Raw genomic sequence first — 25238 nt, 5'->3', positions numbered from 1 at the left:
ATATCACGATATCACTTTGCACTTCAGTATCTCCTCAAGGCTACAACGTCTATTGTCCCCTTGGAAGTCATACCTATCTAGCTGAGTACTTCGTTCCTTTAGCTAGGCTATCGTACAAGTCTTAACGATATCCGGGTTAGTCTAACGATATCGTTGGTCATTCAACGATCTTGTTGGTCTATTATATACTTTGGTTAGATTATCCCATCTTCCGTCGTCCTCTTATCATCTGCTCGCCTATCTAGGCCATCTCCTATATGATTAAGGCCGTCTACTGAGGTCTTAGTTAGATCATCGTGACAATAAGATACAGTGATGGATATGAATAAGCTAGATAGGAGATACTCGGAATAACCATATCACTTATTCAGCACCATCAAAGCTTGCTACCATCAACGATTGTTCATCACCATGACACTGAAACCTCGACGACCCTCGTCTCTAGGACGATATCAAAGGACTCTTAGTAGGATAGCTTTGTCAGGATTGATGGTGATTATCAAGCGGAGCGATATGATTTCAAATATGTAGAGTAACACTTCGTAAGCTAGTTTTAGAATTATAAGATATATAAGACAGTTTGAAGGACAACGAAGAACTGGTATCTCCAGTGATCTAGTTCTCTCATTTATCTTCAAGTTGTTCAAGTAGCAGTGCTATTGAATGAACTGAGTTAATTTACCTGCCCTTACTAGCTGCAACATACCGCCCCTAGTAAGTTAGAGTCATAGTTCCTCTTGTCGAGACAAGACGAGTTGTAGTTTAAGTAGACTTCTTGGATCAGAAGCTGATATTAAACCAAGTCTGAATATAGAGTCCACCGCCACAAGGTAGGTTGACTCATATTAACAGATGTTCCACACATAATTGGGATCCATATACACATATGTACATGCTGGTGCATTTGGATGTGAATAAGTTGTGGCCACCCAGACTCCCCTAGACGGTTAAACGAGAAATGTCTATTTTTAGATTGATTCCTGCTTTTTTGGTCGACCCTGCGTCATCGATGAAAGAGGTAAACTCGAAAATCCAAGTTGCTCTGTTTACGAACAATTTAACGAGAAGAAGTCATTCATCGGTGATCATGAATTGCGGTCACCATCATAGTCATCAGTTAACATCCTTCCGGTCTCGATAAAGAAGGTTATTTGGACGATAGTGTCTCATAGATTGACGATGGCCCCTATCGAACACCATGATACCCTCGTGCTACACAAACATCGATCACCTCATCCATTCTTTACTCCAACCTATCTCTCATTTATCGATCCCCATACTGGCGAACGAAAGGGCAGTTGGTCATCTAGAAGAGCAAGGAAAGGTAGATATTCACCTAAATCACATACTATACATTATGCTGGAGCCGGTTCTTCGTCCAAAGAGGAGGGAGAGGGATCAGGGGAAATACGGAAGATCGAAAGTCTGACGACTGGGAGAATAAAAAGGGAAGAAAGTAAATTCAAGCCTCATTTAAGGGCGGATGTATCGTTCTGGTTAGCTGTGAGCTTTACGCTAGGGTCGATGGTATGGGTTGTTAACGGTACGTTCCATCGCCATTTCTGCGTTCAATGTCGATGACACTTGTATGTTTTATAGATGAACACTGATGACCCCGTAATGATCCAATAGGCTACCTCGTATGGTTCCCCATCATCAGACCTTCTCTAGATACCGAACCATTCTCAAAGACGGCCGCAGCAACAGCTTTCCTTGGTGGCTCGATTTTTGAGATCGGAGCATATCTCGGCGTAGTAGAAGTGTTAGATAGAGGCAGAGAAATAAATTTCGGTACTGCCCTTGGCAAATTATTGAATCATCGGAGATCCGTACGAAGAGAAACGGGCTTGAAATTGGATGAAATCAAGTCAAGATCGCATTCAGCAAGTACACCTCCGTCTACAAGTGATTCTGGCGATGATGGAGATGGGGACGAAAGTTGGTTGAGTGATAAGAAGGGGTTTATATGGTGGGGGAAACCTATGTGGCATGATATGGGTTATTTAGCTGTACGTCTGACGTAATGGATATCTGTGTCTCTGTAACTTGTTAATAAGGGGGGATAAACTGACTTGCTGGATATTTAGGCAATAGTACAGTTGTTTGCTGCTACAATATTCTGGGTATCGACATTGTGAGTGCACCTCATCTCAATGAGAAGAGGGTTAGATGCTGACTTCTGGATGATAGGACCGGCCTACCTGGAGTGATACCTGGTTTCGCAGATGGAGGTGGATCACAAGCTATCATAGATGTCTTCTTCTGGACTCCGCAGGGTGAGTCGATTAAATGGATCTCTAGTCATTCGCACTACAGTGGGTTAATATTCAAATTTGCTTCTAGTCATAGGTGGTACAGGTTTTATAGTATCTTCGTTAATATTGATGGTAGAAGTACAAAAAAAATGGTGGTTACCCAATCTTCTCGAGATAGGTTGGTGGGGTAAGTCCACCTTCTCATACTTACTTCATATAGCTCCACCTGACTCACATCGCATGTGTATCATTGCTGACATATTCTCATTCTCATAGTCGGTCTGTGGAACCTCATCGGTGCGATTGGATTCATGCTTTGCGGAGCTTTAGGGTACGCCTCCTCAAGTTCTAAAGCAGAATACCAATCTGGTCTAGCGACATTTTGGGGCAGTTGGGCATTCCTTTTGGGTAGTTTTTGTCAGGTATGGGAGGTGATTTGGAGAGAACTGAGTGACAAGGATACATAGTGTAGGATAGATAGGCTTTCTTTTTGAATAGGTAATTCTTAGTTCTCATCAAGATACTCAGTCGATCTGATTGATTGTAACGATTGATCATTGTCATAGGTAAGATACACCAACATACAATACATCATAATAATGGCATGAATACAAATAACCTAAGTAAGATTACGCACTACAAGAACTGAAAAGTATGATATTGATAATAATGATAGTAATGAAGTATGCGTGTGTGTGTTACGATGAATGAATGTCAGATAATAAAATGATAAACAACCCAATCCGATCCGCGAATTAATTGAAACTAACCAGAAATCACACTTCCTTTTACATCGGTGTAAACCCCTTCAACCCAAATAATCGTAAACTCCTCTTTCTCTTCGGCGTGTTGGGTACAGATTTCCATCCTCTCGTCATCATCCCTCCTCCCCCTCCTTCTCCTTGATCTTTCTCATTCTCCGTATACCCACCAGAACCAGAGATACTCGCCTGATCTTCGTTACTGGCCTTTTCGTTCGTAGCTCGATAATCATGGCTCTCCTCCGATCCACTACCACTACCACTTGCACTAGCTGAATTCTCCAAATTGGTTCCACCACCAAATTCATCACTCATCGAAGTCACGCTATTACCCCTTCGAAGAGGTAAGAAGGACATGGATCTTCTCAATGTACCCCACGTACTCGCTGCAAGAGGTTTATCAGGATCCACCGTGTTCACCTTGCTCGTCCAATTCGATCCTAATCCCGCAGAGCCCGATGTCGAAGTCATTGGAGGGGTGTTTGATCCTATGGAGCTTATGGCTAATCCATGAGGAGGAGGTATGAAGTACTCCATCATCCCTACTCCCTGTCCGGAAGTATTGGCCGTTGAACCAGACTCTAAATCTCGGGAATGCCTTTGGGGTGGATTCGCATTCTGTATTGGATGAATAAGCTTTCTTGGCGATTCGTCAGATTTCGATTTCTGTACCAAAGGTGGCATTTTGGGTACCGGTGGAACCTCATCAGCGGGAGATAAGATAGGTGAGACTGGTGTACTTCTCGCCCTGAACGTGTGTGGCATGGAGGATATAGAAGATAAGTTGAGATTATGTTTATTCTTTCGACCCGAAGTTGAAGTCGATATTTCAGATCTATAAGACTTGCTTCGAGGTGGTTGAGAATGGTATCTTTGTCTACCGCTTCCATTCGTAGCATCTCGATCTTTAGGCCTGATCATCAATGTCTCTTCTTCGATGCCCCCAGTTTGGCTCACGCTCGTCAATCCCCTCAGAGAGGACAGAGATCTTCTAGGAGTGATCATGGGAGATCCATAAGACTGAAGTGAAGACACCGAATTGTTCCTTGAATAGTCCATGTTTCCTGTTCTGCCTAAGGTACCGAAATCCGATACGGCAGTAGCGGTGACCGAAGCAGATTCATCATCTCCTGATCCTTCATTATTCCCTCTGGTGATCGAACTGATCGATCCGGTCCGTCTTCTGGACGAAGACGGTAACGTACGGTATTTTACACCAGTTGATCTGGAAGGTCTGAGTTCAATGACTGATCCCTTGACCTCACCCGTGATGGCGATATCGATTGATTCTTTTCGGGCTCTATGGTCCAAGAAACTCTTTCGGCGCCTTAACATCGTCGAAGAATCCCTGGTTGACATCCCATCACCATGTCCACTTTCGGATTGAGGGAAAGCGGGTAAATCAGGTAAGAACAGCGTATGATGTTGTAATTGAGCTCTTGATCTGATGGTCGAGCAGATATCCGAGAACAAGTCAGATAACCCTCTTTCCACTAACATTCTTTGTCCATTTGATGCTCTTCTCAAGAGGATGGTTCCAGCTTGATTCGATTTCCGCTCAGGGGTGAATCCGAATGTCGACTTGATAGGAGAGATCAGCGGTGTGGACGGCTTCGATCCCGATGTGTGAATTGGAGTGGTAGTGGGATTCGCAGCCTTCGCTGAAAACTCATACAATTCCGATGGCGCTCCTACGAGGGTATGTCTCTTGGGTACAGGATGAGGCGTAGCGTAGATAACGATATCACCAGTGAAAGCGGTGGAAGATCGTCTAGATCGTAGAGGGAAAGGCGAAACACTAGCTGGTAATTCAAATGGCGGGATGACGCTCTCATCACGTGCTTGGCATATCGCAGCGGCCCAAACTTCCTTCTCCGCTTCACAAGATGCGGCAAGGTCGAAGTTGTGTTCTCGAAGTGTCAAACGAATAGAGTGAGGCAAAAAGCCTGAAAATTGCTTAAAATTAGCGGTCATGATAATGTAATAGAGCGAAAAACCCAAAGGGAGAAACTCACCTTCAGTGATATCAATTAGTTCAAAGACTTCCAACGGTAAAAAATGTTTCGCCTCGTAGTTCTTTCCTTTCTTCACCTTAGCTAAGATCAGGTATCCTCGATACAGGAAGGCAGCCAGATACTTCACTTTGACAGGAGGAACGAGAGGAGCTAGAGAGGGGTGATGGTGAAGTACGTCCAAAGAGCCGATGAGGCGACATGTACCTAGAGATCTGATGAACGACGGTGTGAGATTGGGATGAGCTTCAAGTCGATCTAGGACAGTGGCAGACTTGACTTCTGCATCCTTCAATCTCCTAGCTTCATCAGCTTCTTCAGCTACTCCCCTCATCGCTCCTAAAGCTCTTTCCAGGTCTACTCCAACATCGAATCCTTCATCGTAATACTCGGATCCAGACCCGGGAGAAGTCGGACCAGCGGCATCTAGCAATTGACCGAGCAGAAGAGGGTATCGACATATACGTTGGATAGGCGTGATTAGGTAATCCTTGAAATGAAGTCTCGATCGATGTTTGTGAACCGAAGGTGCAGACTCATCTAGGAGATCTCGTAGAGTTGTGGATGATTGAGCAGCACCGATGATTTGGCATCGTTTCTCAAATCCTTCATAATCTACCCTCTCAGATATGTGCTTAACGAGTGTTGTGGCGATGATTGATTCGGCGCAGAAGTCCTTGTACAGACTGAAATGCGTGATCTATTCATAATTCAATTCATTAGTACATGGTAGCCGGTGTACAGGGGCTGGATGAAGGAACTCACATCATCCACAAACAACGTCGCCAATCTTCTCGAGACTCTATCAACCTGTCCTGCGGAGCCAACTTCCAGATTTCTCGGAGAATCATATCCTAAACCTTCTTCTTTCAGGATATCCACCATTTTACCAGCAAAGGCGGCATGGAACACCAAGAGCTCATCGGTATTTCTAGCAATCATCTTTGCATTTCTCTCATTCGCCGAAGGAAGAGCAGCGAGTTGAGGCAAGTAGACATGACAAAGGGTTCGTAAATCTTCTGTGTAGGCTACTTCAGTTTCGGCCAATTCCAAGATGATCATTATCCGCTTCTCTAATTTTCTTTTCAAGCGATTCTGCTTGGCTTCCCATTCTAGCGATCTCTGTAATCTCACTGCTGAGAGAGAAGCTTCATTGTTCTCCCCTTCAACACCTTCTTTACCACTCTTGGCACTTCTGGATAAAGAAGTGCTAGCTGATGATAGAGGATGTTCTTTCGACGAAGCTGATGGTGAGAAGGCGGAAGTCGAAGTATCTGTATTGGTCAAAGAAGCCGATAATACAGATTGTTCATGATCATCTACGATGATCGCTGAAGCCGAGGCTGAAACTGCTGGATCTACTTTCGATTTTATCTCCACTAAGACAGGTTCGTCGTATTCTAACGAGCTTCGACGTGGGGGGGGATCATGTGGCATAATCATATCTTCCGGTATGACAATTTCGACGTTACCTTCCGGTAGAGATCTTGATATATTGGTTAGACCGAGTACTACAGGGGGTTCTAAGCCTGACAAACTTGATCGTCTAGGAGCAATGACCGGCACCATATCTCCTCTTTCTCCAGCAGACCCCGAGGCAAGTGGTCTGACAGTAGCGACTGTAGATACCGATTGAAGAGTATAATCTGATCTGGTGGGTTGTTGGTATGAGAAAGGGATTGGAGGTGAGTCGAATTTGTAGGCTACTTCTTCGGGCATGGTCTTCCATTGATTGGTCGATCCCGGAGGTTCGAATTCAACTTCTATAGGAGCAGATGCGGAACCTGCAGATGCCCTTCTTCTCCTGAATCCACCTAAAGATCTCGGTCGAGGTACAGATCCCAACCGTAATGTTGATTTACCAGACGCTTGAGATTGTTTCTGATCTTCGGCTGCTGAGGTCGAAGCTGATTTCCTATGAACCCTGGTAAGAGTCTCCAAAGGACTGCTTGAGACTGTAGCAGCTCGTTTACGGGGATGCCTGGAACTCGTAGGTGATCTGGGACGAGGGGGCGAGTTGTGATAGGAATGGGAAGGAGAATGATGAGAATGCTGATGCGGTTGAGGATACCTGGATGAGGAGGTAAGAGGCATTTTCAATTCATCCGCTGAGCTTTCTTCCACTTCTTCACCCTTTCTCCTTCTAGATAACGAAGCGCTGCTAAGGTTGAACGAAGGTTTTAGAGGGAGGTGGAATGCCTTCCCTTTGCCTTTGACATCGGGTTTAGAAGAGCCTGTATCTGGATACGCAGAGAAAAGAGGTTCATCAGGAGTGCCTGCCGGAATGTTGATGGGTGAAGGGCGAGGTCGCTCAGAAGGAGTATTGGTACCGGAGGAAGCGGCATACTGGTATCGAGAGCTACCCTCGGCAGGGAAGTAGGATCCGGGGATGGGATAGTAAGAGGAGATGGAAGACCGCCGACTGGACCCGGCGAAGTCGCTCGGGGTAGGTAAAGGCTGCTCGGAGCTGACAGGAACTGCGGGATTGGATGTGGAGGGTACAACTTCGTTTGGCGGTGATTCTCGAAGAGAGGGCGTTGGAGCGACGGATTGTGGGATAGGTTCCAGCGTCGGTATAGCCAAAGTTGATGGGTGAACAACCAATAGTGAATCCATCTTGTTGATTTATCCTAATTTGATGTGAGATTTCCAACAACGGCCTTCCAGACTCTGTCTTCCTGGCACTCCAGACAACGCAAGTGTCACTGTTAGATCGAGCCGACAATTTTGGTAGTCCGGAAAATGAATGTTATGGGAGAGTAGTTCGAAGATTGTCAGAGAAGGTCAAGTTTGTTTTTACGGCATGAAAGGATCAGAGGATGTTTTCGTTCCCAGATCCGCAGATTGGTATCAGGAGGACAAAGGAAAGCCGGCCAACGGAGACACCAGGTGGAAGGAGTGGTGTCGAAGAAGAGAGCAGAAGTATGGGAGTTGGTGTCGGCGTTGAAGTTTTCATGAAAGGATGTACGATTTATGACCAGCATAGATGAAGTACCAGGAGAAAAAGGGGTATCGAGATGGAAGTGTACGGCCAGCGTAAGCGATTGCTATTGCTCTTGGAGCGCCAAAAGAGACGAAGATGGACTCACAGATATCAATATGATACTTTGACACGAGCCCAATGCGACGAAAATGATTTTTGGAGGTGGCGTGTGATTTCACAATGGATGGCACGAGTGGGCGGGATGTTTGATACGTCAAAAGCTGAAGCAAGTTTTATCTACTCGAAACATCACATATTGGTGTAATATGAGCATAATTTCCGAATGAATGAACCAAATGAGAATGGATCAACTTAAAACACCTGAGAACTGCCCATCTGATGGTTATGACGACGATGTAGGCGAGCGCTAAGATGATACTCACCGTCTCATCCTAAAACACCTGACTCCTTTACCAAGCTACTACTGTCTGTTATACTATCGACACGCTTAACTAGATTGTTCTTGTGGATAGATCGGTAGGGAGCCGAAAGGCTTAGCAAGATAGGAGAAAGGAATGTCAGTCTTAAAGTTGAGTACTGTGTTTGTTTGTGTGTATCCAATGATGAAAAGCCCGATCAGGATCACATGGGCAAACGAAGAACGAGCAAGGTTTAAGATTGGGATCGGAGCATGCACATGGGCACTTTTGAGGATTGTCCGGTTGAACAAAGGAATTCCAGGCATAACGGACAATGTTGAACCACCAGAGTGGGAGTGACACTCACCTTTATCCTGCAATTATGGTATCCTTCAAGCACGAGCACCACTTGAGCACGTTCCCTCCTTCTATATCCTGATCCTGACTCTATTCTTCCTTTCAACGTCAAGATTGTGTATCCCGATCAATTTCTCAGAGACCAACCAACTTGTCTTCGTAACCTATGTTGCTTGGGAATGCCTTCTGTTGTTGTCCCGCTTGAATCGAATGGTCGATTTTTGGATGAGAGCGGTTGTTTGTTTACTTCTGCCGAGACAAGATCGAACACTATATGTATTTGAAGACACGGTTGTATCAGTTCGGTTCGGTCGTTTTCCCAATTCAATTCGTTCTTGACTTCTGGCTCTTGATTGTTGTATTATAGATATCGAGGTATGTTATATTAATGATACAGAAAGCGAAGCGATATAAGAGGAATGGGATGGATAGTTTATACAAATGAAACGATATGCTATATATGTACGATCAACGATGGAAATGAAATGAGAGGATATTCTTTTCTTGACGAAGGACGAAGAGACGATAACGATGAGTAACAAATCAACCAAGAAGCCAAGCCATGTACTGCAACGAAAATCATACATCCCATATCATACCATGCAATCACATCTTCCCGCATATCGTTCCATTCCTTCGTTTGCAAGTACTGCAGCTTACAACTGATACAACTGAGGGAAAAAGAGTGCTGTAGTACCTGAAAGGGATTTGAATACGGTAATAACGGTATTCAATCTAGCAATCATATGAACAACTCTCTCTGTCATTCCAAGGTGAACAAACAAATCATCCAATCCGAAAACAGCTCATTACGTTGACAGGCAACTTTTTCTCCGAGTATTTCAGTCTAAAAAAGTTTAATTTTGGCAAAAAGTGCAGCATCGTGAACAGGTGGGAAAGAGAGTAATCTCATACAGTGCATGTTCACAAAGGTACAGAAGAATTTCATAGGAAGAGATGGCGTTTCCAGCAGTACTACTACTAATCGAGCAACGATGGGAAAATGAAGATATGAAGCGAAACATATTTAGACCAATTCGTCAGAGGGCTGCAATTCTCTGGTGGCAGATACTACGATACTCTGTGCAGGATTCACATGCTACGATATTTCACAGCTAATACAGCAAGTAAGGTTTTACAACGTACATCTTGCATATGCGAATCAAGGGAAGAAGAGATATCAGGCAACGGCATGCCGAGCAGAAATAACAAGGATCTAAACGAGCACGAGCAGGCAGCATGAGGCATGACATTGCTTGTCGATCTAGCTGGATGTACCAGCATCGAGCGATGTGCATGTACGGTTTTGTCCAACTACGCCAAGGCTTTTCTAGGAGAAGGACAAGGAGGAACACGATGACGTCGTTATCTCATACTATCGTTACTACTTTTAGCCTGTATAAGCAATTCTCCGCCGACTACGGAACAAAGGGCGAAACCATACCGGGTCGGCAGTACCTTACGAGATAGTACAGGGAGAGATGTCTTCGGACCGTAATTCTGTACTACTGCATAGTGCGATTGCAGGACGCTTGGCCACCTTTGAAGAAGAAGCAAAGAAGATTAGGACAGTTACCCAGCTCCCTTGAATTTCGGAGAAAACTCGTATCGGCATGAAATTCGTTGGAATACACAAAATCTACGAGTGTACGAAGAGGAAGAGGTCAATGCTGTACAGTAAGCTCACCGTAGTCTTCTGACTCGATCGATCACTCCTTGTGACAATAACACCAACAGCATAGCAAGAGTGGGACGAGGCATTACATACCTCTACCTATTTCACTTTCACTGTGTTAGTACTCAGTCATGCTCATCGGTTATCTTTGCTTTTATTCAGCTTGCGACTCTGATGTCATCGCATTGCGATCATCGTGATTTCTTCTTTTTAACCTCAACTGTCTCGTACGACAACATGCACAGCCTGATGTCCTAACGTATCGCACCTGTGAGCTATGGCATCTTACAGAACGATCAGGTAATCAAGCGCAGTCGGTGTTCGTAGAATGTATGTAATACCTTATTCTGACTGTAGGTTCACGTGCCTTCAAAAATACAGCACAAAACGTTTTTTGAAAAAGAAAAAAATGAAGAAAAAAAAACGAAAAGAGGATTACGGCATGAAGAGAGTATTCAACCAGAAATCGTTGCAATGAAGAAAGAAACGAAGGATGGGGGCATCTACAAGTTACGCTAACAGTACTTACGTCGCAAAAGTGGACCTATAATGATGCAAGACGGGCAGATCTTCAACATCGCAATCTCAAGCTTCGAAGATTCCGCATAGAATCTCTGTGCCTCAACGGCCAACTCTACGGTACGTGCTCCCAGCTTCAAGCTAGAACATCTGATCCATCATTGTCGTGTGGTGAGAAAGTTGATCGAGATCCGGCTTTGGCCGGATGGCGGGCACACGGATGTCTTCTAGCGAATTGCTCCTCTAGATATGACTACTGTGGCAGACCACAGCCAGAGAGAACGCAGAACGACACGAACAGTTGACTTCTGCCTATACCGGGGCAAAGAAAGTTTCCCAAACTCCCCGCCTGGGCTGTCCATGGTGACAACCGAAGTTCTTGCCCGGTCGTACCCGTAGAACTTCCAATCTCATCAACGCATGTGAGCGGTACTATTCCAAGAGACCATATTCCGCGTATTCTCTTACTTAGTGCCCAAATGTTCGATTGTTTATTGGGAGACGTAAAGATCTTCTTCTAGCGGCTGATAGGAGCGGGACCTGAACAGTGAAGATCGGGACAGACGATACCATTCGTCATGCATTTATGTCGAACGTAGACCCGTACGATTTAGAGATAGGTTCTCAGTATATATATACATGTAAACTGACCTTGTAAATCTCTAGAGCTGTAACAAGCAAGCGAAAAGCCGCTCTTTGATGGCATCGCCAGCGGTAAAGGGGCACCTCAAAAATGTGCCTGACTCGGGAATGTCAGAGTCCTTTTGCTCCCGGAACGGGTTTTCTGGGACTGACGCTTTGATCCTCTGCAATATTGAATTCTCGATATGAATGACAACGGATGAGCAAACTATGACATTCCTACGACATAAGGCTGCCCGTTAGTCTGGTGGTATCTTCATTTTGGAGTGGACGCTCAAAATGGCTATGAGCCATTTGAAGATTCAAGTACTATAGCAATCGAGGCGAACTTTTTCGCCATATAATTATACCTACCCCGCCATTCGCTGCATCAAGAGCAGATTGTGACAAGAGGTGGAAGAGCCCGTTCACCATACCAGGTACACTGAACAGATATGAAGGTATACCTGCGGTTTGGGAAGGAAGCGACATGGTGGAACACCGTCATTGAATTCAACGGCATGAGCTCTTGTGAAGCTTCGGCGAGGATAGCTGAACAAGGTGAGTCGGAGACCGAATGGGAGGAGTGATGTGACGGAGAGTCAATATCTGGAGCTTGCTGAGGGCTATATGTGGTAGGCGGAGGAACGGAACATCTGCTCATTTCGTAAAACAGGTCAGATAGAGGATTGACGGACGATAATGATTATACTAACTCTTCAGAGAGCAATATCAAGCTTTGCGCTGATATTCCATCCTGGCATGCTCCCTGGAGGTCCTTTTGGGGGAAATAAATATCCAGATAACCCGTCGTCCCATCCTTCCTTTTGGTGTATGGTATGTTGAACCTATAACCATCCAACAGATATCAGCAAGTCCCATTGAGTTGGATTTGCACTTCGCTTACTCTGCAAATCCATGAAAGATGCCTTCTTTGCCTCTATTTTTCACGTGAGTGGATGAAGCAGGAGGCTCAACTGAAAAGTTATCTTCCGGCAATCCCCCTCGTTGTGGTCTCGCTGTCCGCGAGGCACCAAAAACGTCCGGTTCTTCGTCTTGGTAGTCTACTTGTCTCTTTAAGTTCTCCCAGATTATCCATCTTCCAATGGCCCATAGGTATCTCGGTAAGATTTCTATCGCAGTAGAGAGACATCTCAGGACTTGAAGAGTTATCGATAAGTTTCGCACTGTTCAATACGGTATATAGCACGGTGGACAGGTCAGGTCAGTTGATCTCATATCGTTCGGGCCATAGCCTATCACTTACCTGGGTTCAATGTGAATACTCCCTTGACGTGACTCGGAGTATCCTCCTGTGCCCACAGGAGGTACAGTAATGAGGGTATGGCGTATATAAGGACGATAAGGGATGATACGAAAGCCGGTAAAGCTATTATACCGATGAACGGGACTACAGTAAGGTGCAGACGATAAGCTGTTAACTCCAAGGGCAATGGACAGAGGAAAGCTTACTGAGTGCGAGTGGGAGCCAGAATAAGCACGAGTTTATTGATATCCCGATCAATGACAGACATGTACAGATTGAGATGTGAATGGTCAATCGAGATGATTTGATTTTCCCTCTGCGTGTGTTGTTATCTTTATGTTGATCTCGTAAGGATGGTATAGATAAGGGATTTAAATTGTCCGAAGTGTTCATGTTGGATTTCCCTCCCATTTTCGAAGGTATTTGCAATCGTGCTCTTACTGATTGATGTCGTTGCGAAGTATATACATTTGAGAGATAGTGAGAACGGAATGATGTGGATGTGATGAGCTGATGTGACATCCTCAAACAAGGTTCACTGTTTGCGCACCCACAGACAAACATTCCACGCCCTGATCTCAGATTGTCGTCATACAGACCGTGTTGGTACATATATCATGACATATGCATATGATACAACCAGAATCGAAATGTTATACACACAACAACAATTATACAAACACAAATGCAAATGAGAATGAATGCGAGATACATACCCAATGGGAAGGAGTCAAAATGAGAGTGGGATCATATCATCAATTCAAATCAGCCAATGATCCATCTTCATGGATTAACCTCAAGAACTACATCATGACCAAACATCAGGACCATCTCTTTTGCTGAAAGTCATCTCTCACTCACACTGGATTGTAAACCTCTGAATTCTCCAAAAGTCTGTACACCCCTTACATATGGCACCCTCGTCAAGTCCAATACAGCCGATCCACGTCTTTGTGTGGGTTTATCACCAATCGCTGATTTTTTACCCGGTACGTGAATTGCACATTTACTGATCGTGTAGAAGCCCCACTACTCAGCTCCTATATCTTTACGTATGTATATGAAGCAGATACAGTAGAGGAAGATCACCGAACTCACTCTTCAGGTAAGTGATATAAATTCAATAAGTGATTTTTCAAAACTACCGCCAAAGAAATGATGATACTCGATTCAACCAATGTACCAATCTTGATTGTGTTCTCTTGATCATTAGCACCAATACGGATTGTTTTTGCTCTAACAGGTTCATTGGGCTGGTGAGCTTGAATTTGAGTCAAATTTATTTTTTCCATTGTCGAGATCATATTTGTACAAGTCGATATGATCTTTTGTAACGATACTATGATCGTCATTGGTTCTTCTTGTAGTTTATATTCGAACGTGGCCAAGTTCTCCGCAAGGTAGAGTACGAAATTCGGATCCTAGATGTGGAGTTAGTCTAGATCCTCTTTTCCGCCTTCTACTGATGCCTTTCACTGAGGAAGCGGACGATGTAAATCTTACCGCAGACTTACTAAATCCCCTATCAAATCCCTATCAAACCCTCTGCTCAAAGCTTTCAAAAAATCAATTTTCCAGACTCTCTTCTCACTTAAGAGGTTGTACCAATTCTGCAACAACGCTACTCCATTTCTGTGACCGGATGGCTCGGATGATAAACTTCTTTGATAGGTGTAGGATGCTTTGGCCGATTCCATATATAACACTGTGACTAAAGAAGCATGTTTCTGATGCAAAACCTGATGAAGGCCTAATGCTCGTTCGGATATCTGAGGGTCAGAGGATGTTTCGAGTGTTACCAGGATTGGGACGGTCTGAGAGTGAACAAAGAATTATTAGTCGAGCTTCGTGCCAAGAATGAAATTTAAGATAAGAAAGTGACAACTCACATGAACCGGCGAATACAATCCTTGATTTACCACAAAACCCAATACGTCTAACGCTGCATTCTGAGTGACCGAATTCTGGGATCTGGCACACTCAAATATCTGTTCTATATTATTCTGTACTATCGTAGTCGAATGACTAGAATCACGTACCATTAATCAGCTTTGCTATGATCAAAGAGAGGATTGGGCGAGAATGAGCTCACTCTGAGTCCTGTAATTCCTTTGCATCCCCACGCAACATCTCGAAGCCCAATTCCTTCTTACCCTTATCTCCCTTTTTCCCTTTCGTACCATTTCCGGTACCTTTATCGGTTCTTCTCTCAACTTCCGATGCGAGGAACTCATGGATCGCACCCAGAAGTTGAGCTCGATTATCTTCGTTGTGCGAGTTGAACGTATCCAACATCCATTCGGAGGTCTCTTCTCTTTGGAGCAAAAAGGGATAAGAGCGGAATAAGGATCCTATACAGATGGTAGTCGCTGATTGGAATGAAGGGAGTTTGGCGAAATCGAGATAGACCTCATACAGGTACACTGATATGGGCGATGAAGTGATTTTACGCAGTTCAAGGTCGACCACTATATAAGTTTAGGATCATCAGCTGTGCGATCGAAACAAGCATGATCCAATCACATACTGTCATCCTTTGAAGCAACATTATCAAGATTACACCCTTCAGCTATCAATGCAGTAATATACAACATCATTGATGCAGCTTGACTCGGTGCAGTGGTCGTACCAGTACTGAGGAATTGACTTCGAATGGGTCGGATTTTAGCTACAAACAGTGAACAGTAAGCTGTAAGTAGCAAATCAAAACTATCGCACTATCCGTCACTTAGGGAAGCATAACCTACCCTCACAAGCCCGCAAAACATTGATCAACCTCGTCCAATCTCTCGTCAAACAGTTGATGACGGCACAAAAACAACCGATGGTCTCTCTCAGAGCTTGGAATCCACCAGCAGGTTTCGATATCATAGGCATGAGCTTTTTTGTCAGATCCGATGCGAAGGTCGATGCTGTTCTTGGCATTGGAGGTATACATTTTCTGAATATCTTCAGGAGAAGTTCATTGGTAGCTTGATCATCGGACTAGTCAGGATTTGAAGCAGTTCATAATCAGCTTTGATCGGTTTCTAAAGGGAAAGATGCAGCTCACATTTGCAGGAGGTCGAAGATACGATAATAGCACTCCGGCTTTCTGAGTATCGATCTGACCAGGATCACTAGTACATAATAACGATATTGCCCGTACATGTGAGAGAGAATCAAAGTCCGATTGTTCAGTCGCGTCAATAAGGCGAGTGATGAGAGAATCGATAGTTTGGCCGAACCGATCTTTGTGGTTTGTGGAATCGCATTCATTCGACACCTGGTAGAAATGATATCAGGATCAGTCGGGCCAGTTGCGAAGTCAACAGCAGCAGACGTACCCCGTCCATAGCTCGTTCCAGTAATCCATTACTACCTCTGAAATCTCCCAGGATATCAACCAATAATCCAGCTGCATCTTCTCCAGAAGTATACAGTAATTCGGTCAATGTTTTCACAGCCAGGTCCTATCGCAACATATAAGCTGTGCAATCGCAAGACTGATATGATTAGGCCAACGCACTTTAACACCTTCATCTTGATCATCCGTGAGATCGATGATTCGACAGCAAATATCGATCTTGATATCCTTTATCTCCATATTGGGGAAGATGCCTTTCAGAAGTTTGATGACTCGTTTTCTGACACCCAAACCGGAGTCCTGGGTGTACCATTCATGTCAGCTAGTCTACGCCAGGGTTCACGAACCGATTGACTGACCAGAGCTCTTTGAGCAATATGAGGATAATACTCGGCCGCTAATTTAGGTTTCTGAACTATATATTTCCCTACTAATTCTACCGCTGCATCTCGTACTGCAGGTGAAGGGTCGGAAAGTCGGTCTTCCAATGCTTGACGTATTTGAGGCTGTGTGCATTTTCGTAAGCTCAGCCCAAACAATATTAAAGGTGCTAACTCACAAGTCCAAGTACTTCTGGATCCACCACGATAACCGATCCAACGCCTCTCAAAGCTTTAGAACGAAGAGCTACGACTGGATTATCCAATACACCCAAAAGAGCAATCAAGATAGGATCAACCGCATTCTGTAATTGTCTACCTCGAGATATAGCGATGGATGCTGAAGTAGCGATTTCTCCTTGCCGTGGATCACTGCTAACTCCTCAGTCAGACCCGATGTCCCTTTTTCACGACGAAGCGGACAGACTTACTGAACCTCAAACAAACCTTCATCACCTGCCCATACACTCCTAAGTGTATTCTTAAGGGTAGCAGTGACATTCTGAAGACTTTGACTGGTTTCCTGAGCTTCTTCGCCTTTCTCCGAGGCCAACTTCTCTACTACAGTTGTTGATTTCTTGATAGCGCTCTGAAGCTCTTGAGCCCAGATTATACAAGCCATATCACGGGAAGACTAGCACAGAATATCAGCACGTCAGCTGTGAGGAAGAGGTTTACAACTCACAATCAGAGATCCATCTTCTCTAGCTGCAGACGACAAGAAGTTCATGATAGCTTTCTGAGCTGCGATCAGCTTTTGTAAACCTGCCATATCGACATTGGCAATGACCTGATCAAACTCTTTAGTTAGCAAAACCGTTGCAGTGATTGACGGAAGAAACCCACTTCATCCAGAGTAGCTATCTTCCCTTCACCATTCATCTCCAGTCCGAGCCCTTTCAATCTAGCGGCTACATCACCGAGATAATCCAGTGCGATACCTTTAGCAGCTGTAGCCTCCGAACCAGTCTTCTGATCCTCCAAGGAGACAATCAGGATTCGGGAGAAGACGGTAAGGTAAAGGGAAGAAGCTGGCCATTCAGGTCGATAAAGTACAAGCATCAAGTCCTTCAAGAAAAGATCCAGGATAGCTTTGTACTCTGTATCGTGAGATGTTTTCGTGGCTTTGGTAGTGGTTGACCTAAATACTGAGATCAGCATTGCACCGCAACGAATTTCAATTTGTTGTCTGGTATTAGCTTACTTCTGTACCAAGTATCCAGCAACGATCCTAGCTGATCTCAAAGTACTTTCAATAGTATCCGCACAAATCCTCGATTCCTGCGATACAAGATCGGTATAAGCTAAGCTATTTACAACTTCTCGATGTCTGTAACTTACCTCTTCCTGAACATCCACCTTCTTATCGCTCATACCCATCATTTCAGCTTCAGCAGCGGACGTATGTAATTTTCTGACTCTGTCAATCGTGCCGTACGCGGAAGCCTGGATGAGCTGAAGTAAGAGTGCTGAGAGAGTGTGTATGGATTTTCCGTTCGCAAGTCTATAGTACAAATCAGTTATGATGCGGTACAGGAATACAAGTTTCCTAGCTGACCACGTACTCGTATTTATTCTGGACATGATTCTGTTCCGGTATCCTGACCAATGAGCTCAAGATCTCTTCTACGATCCATTGTCGTTGGTCTTCGTATCGAGCGAAAGCCTAGGTCATGTAACGTTAGCTAAGTTCCGACACAGCGTACCAAGCAGCTCACCCCTCGCAAACAGCCCAAAGCTTCCATTTTTAGCCCTTTCATCACTCCACCTCCCTCTTTTCCCATTACATCCTTCCTACCTCTCTTTGTTACTGGCTCATTGATGAATAACGGTCCAATCGCCAAGTATACAGTTTGGATGACCAGTGAGTCTGAAAAAGCCAATTGAGGTCTACCGATCATGGAAGTGAGACGAGGGATGGACGAGATGATTGATGTCGCGATGGCGGAGAAGGAAGGATGAGAGAAGTGCGGTGAGAGAGCTTTCGATTTGCCCTTTTTCAGAGACATGGTTTCTGCTTGTACGATATGAGCGAGGTAATTTGATGATATTTCTGTGATGGTTATAGCCGTAGTAAGCGACATCTCATCGTATGTGAGTATAAGATGGAGACACGACTCACTCTCGCCTGCTAAGCCTTCGACAATAGGAAACATGACCTTCTCCATCTGCTCTTTGATTATGCTTATGCTGGTGGTAAGAAGATCTTCAGAGTACATCTATACATGGCAAACTTCCATGAGTTTGGAATTTCGTTTAAGAAGACGAAAAGGATGCTCACCTGTTTGGATAATCCCTCGGAGTCCAGTAGGATCAAAACACATTCCGCAGCTGCCACTCCATCTCTCACTCTGTCTAATGTACGTTCATGCTTCTGCAAAGCATCTTCACTTAGAGTGAATTCTTGATCATCGTCATTGTCGTCCGGATTGATCGGTTCTTTTTTCTTCTTACTCGACGTTTTCTTCTTCCCCTCCCCTGAAGCTTGAGCGGAAGCAGAAACAGCAGGTTTCCTGTCTTCAGGAAACACGGTGAGACTTTCCATATCCCTCATACTTCTCTCCAACAACCTTAAAATACTTCCCATCACCTCGTTGTCCCACTGACCCACATCTCCGCCTTGAGCACCGGAGGGTTGTCTCTTACGTGCAGATTGTTCTCTGGTAACGTACGATGACACTTTCCGTACAGTTTCAAAAGATAATAGTGGTAAACTACCATCTCTCGATGTAGTTGCGAAATATCGACTACCTGCTAGATCACCTGAAGTGGGATTGGAAGGGAACGCATCGGATTCTTCGAAGATATTTTCGAGCAGATTGATCAATATCTGCCAGAAAGCTGAACAACAGAGAAAATGATCAGCTACACATTCATCATGGGAATCGATGTCAGGGAGTGAGCTGATAGTGGAGATCAACATACTTCTCATATCTCTCTCACCTGTCCTGCCGCTACCTCTTGGTAGGACCACCGTATTCGTTGGCGGACTTTTGTATCTACCATCTTGGTGATTATCCATATTCCAATCCCCATCTTTATCTTCTCCCCAATCCAAACCATCTTCCTCATCTTCCTCATCATCACTATCTGACGCTTGATCTTCTTTACTAACCTTCTTCCTTGTGTGGATGACAACTTGTACGACCTTTCCATGCGACTTGGCTCTTGGGGTTTCTTCGCTGCTACTACTTCTTCGATCATTCACGGACAAGGATGATATCTCCATATCGGGTGTTTGTTTCCTACCGAAGATCGATGGTGACATGTCCCTACTACTGCTCCTATCTGTATATCCATTATTGTTATTCCTTGATTTCTTAGTTGGCGATGGACCCAGAGGATCAGGAGAAGATGCCGGACTGGAATGCATGATCCTCTCGTGAGTCGGTGTGGAAGCTACGGACGAAGGTGGGTTGGGGGATCTCATATCGGTCATAGAGGATGATAACCTTCGAGGGGAGGTACGTCTATGGATAGACATTCCGACTTGAGTCTGAGTTTGTTGGGATGATGTAGCAATCGTAGGTGGATTAGGGGTTGACCGCCTAGGAGAGGCACGTCTTTCCCTTGATGGTCCAGCTTGCAGGGGCATTGAGGTGATAGGGACAGGTTGGGGAGCTACAATAGGTTGCGATCGGGAAGAAGAGGAAGCAGGTGGTGTCTGGATGTGTGGTTCTGTATTTCTGGCCAAAGTGTTGTTAACGAAATTGTTGAGATAGTCCTGAGGACTGTTCTGAAAAGCTGGAGGTTGACGTTGAGGAGGGATAGGAGAGTGACCGCTAGTCGATGTTGGTGTGCGTAATTGGCCGTTCGAGATAGGCTGGGAAGAGGAAGTCGGTAGGAAGGAAAAGGGCAGTGGGAGTGCATGTGAAGATGGACCTTCTGCGCCGTAAGCGTTGGCAGAAGTTGGAGTGGGTGGTTGACTGTATGACTGAGGAGTATGTGGGGGTGGTCTGATGTAAGTCCTATCAGTACTTAAGAGTCTTTTAGCTAGTAAGGTAAAGAGAGGACGAGATACTGACTGTCGTGAATACCTATGGCCAGTGCTATTACTCATAAATTCTCTCAGTCTAGCTTCGGCAGCCTGTCGCATCGCCCAATCTTCGACTGTAGTGGGATGATCCAATCGATTGAGGATATCGCTATATTGTGGGTACAGGTCTGATGAGCTGGGAGTAGGTGGGTAAGTGGTTGTGTGAGGTGATAGGTGCTGAGCGACTGGAAGATGAAGAGAAGGGTCAGCGGGATTACTGGCTTTGGAGAAGAGAGATTCATTACCTCTTGCAGTTGGCGCATAAGTCATGAACGGGTATACCGATAATAAGTTTGAGGGATCATTATATGTCGCTTGAGATTGAGATTGAGATTGAGAGTGGGGTTGAGGTTGACTTTGTGATGATGATGGTGGATGATCGTTTGAAGTTGACTGCTGGGTATACCCATAGGGATAAGTAGGATGCTGTGACATGGTGACTAGTCACTATCCTGTTCTTGCTCCTCCTTCTTATACGTATCTGCACCTTGTAGTCATCTCAGTAATGTTCATCTCTTCCATCCTTCCTTTGGGTTGGGTCCAACATTCCCAATATTCCCAATATAAATCACGTCCACCTCAAGTCCACTCACCCTCCTCCTTCGGAACTTACGTCAACCGGTCAAGACACGTGGTCATTACGTAAGAGCAAGATCAACCAAACTTTTCACCCTCACCCTCTTTCGTGAAGAGAAAGATTTCTTCTTCTTTCATTCTTTTCCTTCTTCTCCTTACAGTGATCGCACTTCGTTAATCTGGTATTTGCTATCATCCACACAGGATTAATACCTTTCAAATAGTGCGTATAGTAGAGTCATCTTTCATAAAGCTTGGTTTCGTTAGCTGCTGGCCCGGACGAGAGTCCTCATATAATAGTCAGTTTCTTGATAGTAGCCTTGCAACATTTCATTTCGACAAATATATTACCTTAGTTGTGCGTATATATATATATATATATACTGGAAGTAGGAGTGCATAGGATATCAATATGAGTATGTATGTGATAATCACGAAATAATTTTCACTGTCGAAATGGACTGGTGAGATGATCACTTGTATTGCAGTCATCATCAAGAATTAGAGATGGATGGGATCAGCTCATTCAACGTCGCTCAATACGTGTGTCGCCAAGAATGTTACTCCAGCATTGCACGTACTCTCTAATGCTGTCTTGGTGCGTATCCGCAGGCAGCTCCTTGTCCCAAGTCAGGTCACAGATTAGATGAACCTCTCAGAGTCGAAAACGCGTATCACTGATCGATAAGAAGATGCAAATGCATAACCACAAAAGGATGCAACGAGAACTACATGACTACAGATGCCATTGCTTCCTCTACTTACTCACTATCCTCCTCATCCTCTTCGTCTTCTTCATCATCTTCATCATCATCACTGTCCATACTTTCCAGCACATCCACCAAAGGTTTTCCTTTCCCATAAACTTCCAACCATATCTTCTTCTCATTCTCATCCTTCGTTCCTTCTCCTTTCGATACCGATGAATCCCTCCAATCAATCAACTCATCTTCAGTCAACGTATCAGAATCGTACAACCCTCTCAGAATAATACCAAACCAAGGTCTATAAGACTCATTATCCACACAGAATTTTTGAGTATCAATAGCGATGAGGGTATAATCCGTTGTTGAGAATGACCTAACTAATTGACCCCATTTACCAAATATCCCCACGGTCGACTTGAGTATTCCCCCTGCTCCTCCCGATAGAGCAACTTTAGATAAGAAGAATTTCAGTATCTCTTCTCTAGCTGCATCCTGACCTGCGTTCTCGCCCATTACCAAAGTTCTCATTTCCAAAGCGGCATTCTCAACTTTATGATCCTCCTCATAAGCTCTGATCAACGATTCCCTAGCTTCGGTATAGAACTCTTCCCTTGGGCCTTGGTTCAACGACAAAGGTGCAAGATCAGGTAAAGTCGATGCGGATGACGCAACCGACAAAGGCGAAGAAGCTTCCGAAGAAGACGCTTTGGATAATGTGGAAAGTGATACGGTAGAAGTTGAGATATTGGATAGACGTCGACCGAGTTGAAGTAATCGTTTGTTTCGAGGGTGTTCATATGGATCTTCACCTTCGTCCTCTGAATCGGAGGCTGGTTCTTCCTCTTCATTTGGCCAGAGGAAACCTATAGAGTCGGGACCGAGGGTGGACAGGCGGTTATCTAGGGGTGTAGTAATCAGTATAGGTTAATTCATATTACTTGACCGGGTCGCGTTAGGTCTATAGCGATATGCTATTAGATCATGGTGACGCGGTGTCCAATGAAACGATATGACTCACCTCGTTCATCCTCATCCTCCTCGTCTTCTTCATCCTCCGAATCAAATCCTTCACCTCTATACCTCTCTCTCCCAATCCTCGCGAAATCAGGTACTTTCGTTCCTCTACCCAATCTCACTCCGTTTCCTATCAATGCTCCTTTTCCTACAATCACATCATCTGAGATTATCACGCCTTCTCCGATGATGCATTCTTTGAGTGTACAATTGGCGCCTATCCTAACGTCGTCGAAGATATACGACTGATTCACAGTCGTGCTTGGTCCCACTGAGCAGTCAGCTCCGAGGGTAGATTGATGGATACGTGTGTTATGAGCGAGAGCTGATCTAGGACCGATTAGAAGTGGACCGGAAAGGGTTGTCGTCCTGTGTATAGAATATACATTATCAGCTTAAATGACATTCGGTCGACGAATGAGCTAAATTCCTAGCTGACTTACCTCGAAAGCACTACATTATCCTTGGCGATATACACATTACCCGCTCTCAACTCATACTGAACACCTCCAGGTTCGTTATTGTCAGGAGCCAAAGGGAATGCCCATCTTCTAAGCACGTCTCGGCTATCGTCAGACAAACACAATGTCAGTTGGTGATTCGTTCTTTCCACACGAAAAAGACGGGCGATTCAACTTACGTGATCTCTCCAAAAGTCCTCGTATCTCTAATCCTCTCCACATAAGTCCCACCATTCCCCGATCTCACATCTCCCTTTTGCTTCTCCTCTTCTCCATTCAGGTTCAAATCATCTTTACCTACAAGGTGCACAGCGATTTTCTTTCCCAACAACTCAGAAGTCAATACTCCATTCACGAAATGTCTCCTCAGATCATGATAATCGAAATTCTCCGTACATAAAGCAGGAACGTCTGCCTCACAAATATCCACTCCCAAATCCCTATATCCTCCTCTACCGATTGACGACGAGGACGAAGAGGGTGTACCAGACCATATTTCATATGTGTCGATATTGGCCGGGAAAGGATCAAGGAATAGTTGAGAAGGGATAGATAACCTTGGTTGAGAGGGGGATAAGGGATTTTGAACGTAGTGTAAAAGTCGGGAAGAAGGTGGATGGACGAGCATGATGGGTGATTCTGGATGACGTCTGTCAAACATGAATATCAGTATATCAATTGACTCATCGATGTAGTTTAGTTCAGAGAGACTTCGGGCACTCACCTTCCACCGAGTCCTACTCCCATAGTCATGATAAAATTCTTATCCTCCTCTCTCCGCTTTTTGTGCGCTTCTACCATCTTGGATATGTCATAATTCGATATTATAGGTGAATGAACGAGGATAAATGGGTTTTCTGCGTTTAACACCTATGAAGTCGACATGAGTTACTCTTCCAAGGCATGGTTACGGTATGGTAGCTCACACTCATATCGTCTAGCTCCCTCAGAGCATCACCTGCCGACATGGCTGTCTGACTGGATAGACATTGTATATCGAGGGTATGCCGATAGGGAGATGTCCTACGACCCACGAAAATCAGTCAGTACATGATGGCATACCCACAGATCAGAGACACTCGAAGTGAGGTAGCGAAATGACGAGGAATATAGAAAAAGTGTGGTTATGCGTGAAAAAGCAATTTCGTCCATGATTGACATTATAAGATCGAATTTAGATGAAAAGAGACGTTTGCTCACTCGATAAAAGCTCTGATCTTATCCGAATGTACTCCACAAAACACAAACACCTGCCTTACTTTACTCAAACTTAGACTTTCCAATGTCCAAGCTAATAGGGGTGTCGAACAGAGCGGTAAGAGTACTCTAGGTTGATCTGAACACAAAACTTCGAATCGCCTATTATATGAGTCTGCTAATATGACAGCTTGTAGGGGAGCTTCATCGACATTATCTGCTTTCTACATGGTATGATTTTTAATATCAGTATCCTATTAACATCGAATGAGATACTGATGCATCTCAACATAGGTAGAGGGAGCAGCCTTTGTAGATGATCACAAGGACAAGGATTTAGGTCGGACTTTTGACTCACTGTTTTGGGCTCCGCCTTGGGCGGCTGGTGCTTCTTGGGTGGCATGATGAGCTATAAGTGAGCCTTTGAGGTCACTTCGAGTAGGCTAATGTGTCGTGCTTCCGCCCAAGTCAATGATGATCATAGCTTTCCAAGCAACAAGACAATCTTGACCTTGACTCGACTTTCTTCAACATGGACAATGTTCGCTGATCTCGAAGACACGCGGGAACCACATGGAGGATTCATGCTGAGTGATGTGGATTTAATTTACCGTTATTTATCCCGGGTCTGGATATCACTTTACCTTGTACGAGCGAATGCGACCAGCAGAGAGGATACACCAATGAATATTGAGGTATCTCATAAATATCA

General features: G+C 44.6%; 5 protein-coding genes across 5 annotated transcripts; 1 reads left to right on the top strand and 4 right to left on the bottom strand.

The window, feature by feature from the left end:
- Positions 1-1179: 1179 nt before the first annotated feature.
- V865_004465 (uncharacterized protein) lies at positions 1180-2722 on the top strand (the record flags this gene model as incomplete). The annotated part of the gene is made up of 6 exons (XM_066228245.1): positions 1180-1543; positions 1633-2009; positions 2088-2134; positions 2191-2276; positions 2344-2442; positions 2532-2722. The coding sequence occupies 6 exons, from the start codon at positions 1180-1182 to the stop codon at positions 2720-2722; spliced, it is 1164 nt and encodes a 387-aa protein (XP_066084342.1).
- Positions 2723-3043: 321 nt separating this feature from the next.
- Positions 3044-7644, bottom strand: V865_004464 (uncharacterized protein; the record flags this gene model as incomplete). Its single annotated transcript, XM_066228244.1, has 3 exons — positions 3044-4962; positions 5032-5728; positions 5794-7644. The coding sequence occupies 3 exons, from the start codon at positions 7642-7644 to the stop codon at positions 3044-3046; spliced, it is 4467 nt and encodes a 1488-aa protein (XP_066084341.1).
- Positions 7645-11933: 4289 nt separating this feature from the next.
- V865_004463 (uncharacterized protein) lies at positions 11934-13202 on the bottom strand (the record flags this gene model as incomplete). The annotated part of the gene is made up of 5 exons (XM_066228243.1): positions 11934-12198; positions 12259-12390; positions 12450-12729; positions 12810-12953; positions 13016-13202. The coding sequence occupies 5 exons, from the start codon at positions 13200-13202 to the stop codon at positions 11934-11936; spliced, it is 1008 nt and encodes a 335-aa protein (XP_066084340.1).
- Positions 13203-13564: 362 nt separating this feature from the next.
- On the bottom strand, positions 13565-21006 carry V865_004462 (uncharacterized protein; the record flags this gene model as incomplete). The annotated part of the gene is made up of 25 exons (XM_066228242.1): positions 13565-13612; positions 13671-13818; positions 13908-14230; positions 14324-14623; positions 14699-14834; positions 14902-15277; positions 15337-15477; positions 15557-15794; positions 15862-16074; positions 16136-16261; positions 16318-16455; positions 16515-16661; positions 16715-16907; positions 16967-17169; positions 17221-17325; positions 17382-17676; positions 17740-17816; positions 17877-18039; positions 18101-18201; positions 18254-18588; positions 18658-18754; positions 18817-19376; positions 19461-20491; positions 20561-20756; positions 20817-21006. 25 exons carry the CDS (start codon positions 21004-21006, stop codon positions 13565-13567), a joined length of 5880 nt encoding a protein of 1959 aa, XP_066084339.1.
- A 902-nt stretch (positions 21007-21908) lies between these two features.
- Positions 21909-24929, bottom strand: V865_004461 (uncharacterized protein; the record flags this gene model as incomplete). The annotated part of the gene is made up of 9 exons (XM_066228241.1): positions 21909-22753; positions 22873-23237; positions 23312-23434; positions 23509-23769; positions 23821-23979; positions 24054-24199; positions 24256-24352; positions 24530-24750; positions 24885-24929. 9 exons carry the CDS (start codon positions 24927-24929, stop codon positions 21909-21911), a joined length of 2262 nt encoding a protein of 753 aa, XP_066084338.1.
- Between the last annotated feature and the right edge of the window lie 309 nt (positions 24930-25238).

The sequence above is a fragment of the Kwoniella europaea genome, chromosome 1, assembly GCF_036810445.1.
Source record: "Kwoniella europaea PYCC6329 chromosome 1, complete sequence".
Lineage (NCBI taxonomy): Eukaryota > Fungi > Basidiomycota > Tremellomycetes > Tremellales > Cryptococcaceae > Kwoniella > Kwoniella europaea.
This window is presented reverse-complemented; position numbering and strand designations above follow the sequence as displayed.